The sequence below is a fragment of the Primulina eburnea genome, chromosome 6 (assembly GCF_022965805.1).
Source record: "Primulina eburnea isolate SZY01 chromosome 6, ASM2296580v1, whole genome shotgun sequence".
NCBI classification, from domain to species: domain Eukaryota; kingdom Viridiplantae; phylum Streptophyta; class Magnoliopsida; order Lamiales; family Gesneriaceae; genus Primulina; species Primulina eburnea.
This window is the reverse complement of record NC_133106.1, coordinates 9,296,402-9,300,182: the sequence shown is the minus strand read 5'-3', so window position 1 is coordinate 9,300,182 and position 3,781 is coordinate 9,296,402. Positions and strand designations below refer to the sequence as shown.

The window sequence follows — 3,781 nt, the reverse complement described above, 5'->3', positions numbered from 1 at the left end:
TTTTGGTAAGAAGGGAAAATTGAGTCCAAGATATATCGGTCCATTTGAAATCTTGGAAAGAATAGGAGACAGAGCCTACCGAGTTGCTTTACCTCCGAACTTGTCAAATGTTCACAATGTTTTTCACGTTTCCTTGCTACGAAAGTATTTGACCAATCCTTCTCACGTTCTTCATTACGAACCATTGGAGCTAGCTTCGAATCTCTCATATGAAGAACGACCGGTCCAAATCCTCGATAGGAAATCAAAAGTGTTACGAGGCAAGGAAATACCCTTGGTGAAACTGTTATGGCGAAATCATGCAATCGAAGAAGCAACTTGGGAACGCGAAGACGAGATTCAACAGAGATATCCCGAACTATATGGTACGTCAAATTTCGAGGACGAAATTCTTTGAAGGAGGGGAGAATTGTAATGCCCGGTTACTCGTACAAATGATAATAATGCGTTTATATCGTTTATTATGTAGTTGTTTAGCTTGTTAGATTTAAAGTGATGATTGAGGTATCAATATTGAGATTGAACATGACTTTTATATTGTCCATGGTATATTGAGAATGAATATATGCCTAAATAGTTAGAGTAAGATGTGTAGGTAATGATAGTGTAATGGAAGTTGTGGGAAATGAGACGTAAATATGGTAGTTCGTACGGGTTTTAGCATAATGATTTGAATATTGATCCAAATTGTGTGAGGCCTTAACCCTTAGAAAGCTAAGATATAATGCTACAACTTTCACGTTTTGGGTTTTGTACAAATCATTGTGGAAGACAAGCCAAAAACGCCCCGAAGTGAGTTGTGTGTATCGTCACTCCTACAATGACACATGTTGGGAGAATGGGCATAACTTTTTACTCAGACCTCCAAATGACCTGAAACTAGTGGGCGATTCAAGCCAAGACATAGAGCTACAACTTCCTAGTTTACCACTTTTCCAGATTATGAACGGAAGAGACGTTTCGGGAGCGATCTTTGATGAAGTAGTGCGCAGAGGCAGAACAGGTGGCGCCCGAGCGGTAAGATTTTACCGCCCGAGCGCCGGTACTTTACAAGCTCACCAATTTTACAGAACATATGGCGCCCGAGCGGTAGAATATGACCGCCCGAGCGCCAGTGCACGAAAATTTTACCTCTTGGACAGAACATTCCGCGCTCGAGCGGTAGAAAACTACCGCCCGAGCGCCGCCTAATATATATGAAGATAAGTTTCGAAGTTCTAATCATTTCCATCAGTTTCTTTCACCTCTTCTTCAGCCAAACTCGAGAGAAAAGTCTAGAAAACATCATCCAAAGCTCCTTTCTTCATTTCCTTCATCAATTGAAGTTATAATTTGGTTCTCCATCCCAAGGGCATCTTAGAGTTGTAAGTTTTCATCTTTGTAATGGTTGTTATACATGTATAAGACCATATAGATATAGTGAATGGATTTTTGATATATTTGACAGCATAGGAGCGAGATACATCGTCTCAAACAAGTATTCGTACGTTTGGACTGTAAGTTGGCATGTTCTTGAAGTAATACATGAGTAATATTATGAATTTCAAATGCTTCTCATTGTCTACTGATATATGTACATTGTTAGTATGTTTATTGATGAAAACATAGCACCATATTCCATTGTTATGTATTAAATATGTAAGGACCTCATGAATATTGATGATGGGTGCTATGTTATGAACATGAACATGAACATGAAAGGAAAAGGACTGATTTTTACATGATATAGAGCTTGTTGACATCATGGGTGGTTTTAAGTCCACCAAAGCTATTGGCCAATATATGTTCATGGGGCGTGGGGTTGCCAAAGGTTGCTCCCTGACGTCCAACACAGTAGTAGCTATATAATAAAGCAAGCACGGTAGTACAGGTCAACTAATGAGGCTCAAGTACAAAAATGAACATTGAATATATGCTACGGTATGACATGTTTTTAAGATTCATTGTTGATCACGACTTGATATGTATGTTCCTTCGATGCATATTGATACGTACAAGTGCCAACTTATTGAGTTTATAAACTCACGTAGCTCATGTATTACAGGATCAGGTAGTGAAGATGCGTAGGATGCCGGTTCGCCAATGGATGCTAGTGACGTGCCTCACCTCGACAAGAACTGGGCTTCTTGTAGTATAGCTTCCGCATATGTATTATAATGAATTGAATGTCAGGGTTTGAAACAAGTTTTACAATGTTTATGTCTAGGGGTATGATGGTACAGAATATGTTTGTGTGTAAGAATACGATTATATATATATATGGGTTGATGTTGTTGCTTAAGTTGAGTTTGTGTCTATGTATATATAAATGTTGTTGCTTGGTTTGAGCTTATACAAAATATAGGGACATCATGCCAAAAATTTTACAAACCGTCAAAGTGATGCCCCTTGTTGATTTGATTCATAATATAGTTATATCATTCAAATCCTATTTTGATTATGGTAATTATGCTACGTATAGAGTAAGGGTGTGACAAAGCATGTCCTCAAGGTTTGACTTGCCATCTTGTGGCTTGAAACCGGGTGGCATAGAGGGTCCAACACCTTGTGGAGGCTTAGGTGGTTGTTGAGGAGGCTTTTGCTGCATAGGATGTTGTGGAGGATTAAACTGTAATGGCACAACTGCATTTTCTGACGGTCTTCATCTGAAATTTGGATGATTCCTCCAGCCTGGATTATACGAGAAACTGTATGGATTGTTTTGCTGACGCCCCTGGTTTCCCAAATAATTTACTGAATCTCCTCCAAAACACTGTATTTCCTCACAAGGCATATCCGGCATGAATGGCATGTCACAAGGTGGACCACCAACTATTTCAGCATTTCCTTGGATCTGATTCACTGACTTGACTGCTATTGACTTCTGCGCTTGTAACTGTGCCATCTGATGTGTCAATCCATCAAGTTTCGCTGTAATCGCTGTCAAAGCATCCATCTCAAGGAATCCGACCTTCTTCTCCCTTCGGTTATCTTGCCAACCCACATTGCTTTCCGCCATATTAGAAATGATTTCAAGTGCTGCGGTTGGCGTTTTCCTGTATAAACTCCCATTTGCTGCCGCATCAAGCATAGATCTCACAGAAGGATCTACCCCATAGTAAAATGTCTCCACCTGCTGGCCTACCGAAAAACCATGTCTCGGGCACATTCTCAACATCTTTTTAAACCTCGCCCATGCTGAATTCAGTGATTCCCCATCTCTCTGTCTAAATGAAGTGATTTCATTTCGCAGTTGTGTAATCTTAGTAGGGGGAAAATACCTGTGCATGAAGAACTCAACTAGCCCATCCCAAGTAGTGATAGAACCAGCTGGAAGGTCACGAAGCCACTCCATAGCTTCTCCTTGCAAGGAGAATGGAAATAGTCTGAGTCGAATGGCATCAGTACTCACCCCATTGCACTTAATCATATCACAGATTGACAGAAAATTCTCCAGATGTGCATTGGGGTCTTCAGATGGTGCTCCACCAAACTTTACTTGCATTTGGATCATCTGGATGATGCCTGGCTTCAGCTCGAATGTATTTGCCTGAATCGTAGGGCGGATTATACTAGACCCATAACCTTCGAATGCTGGTCGATGAAGCTCCATCAATGTACGGTTATCCTCTTCTCCGGCCATTTCCTCAACTTCTGGTTTACGATCTATTTCAGATTCTGCTTCAGATTCAAATTCTAGAGTCAAGTTGTTGTTCCTTCGGGCTCTGCGGATACTGCGGAGAGTGCTTTCAATCTCAAGATCAAGTGGCACTAGATTCCTGACGTCTTGAGCACGGCTCAT

The 3,781-nt window shown here is 40.7% G+C and overlaps 1 protein-coding gene across 1 annotated transcript; it reads right to left on the bottom strand.

Moving 5' to 3' along the window:
- Positions 1-2,641: 2,641 nt before the first annotated feature.
- LOC140835304 (uncharacterized) lies at positions 2,642-3,781 on the bottom strand. Its single transcript, XM_073200793.1, has one exon. It carries the CDS (start codon positions 3,779-3,781, stop codon positions 2,642-2,644), a length of 1,140 nt encoding a protein of 379 aa, XP_073056894.1.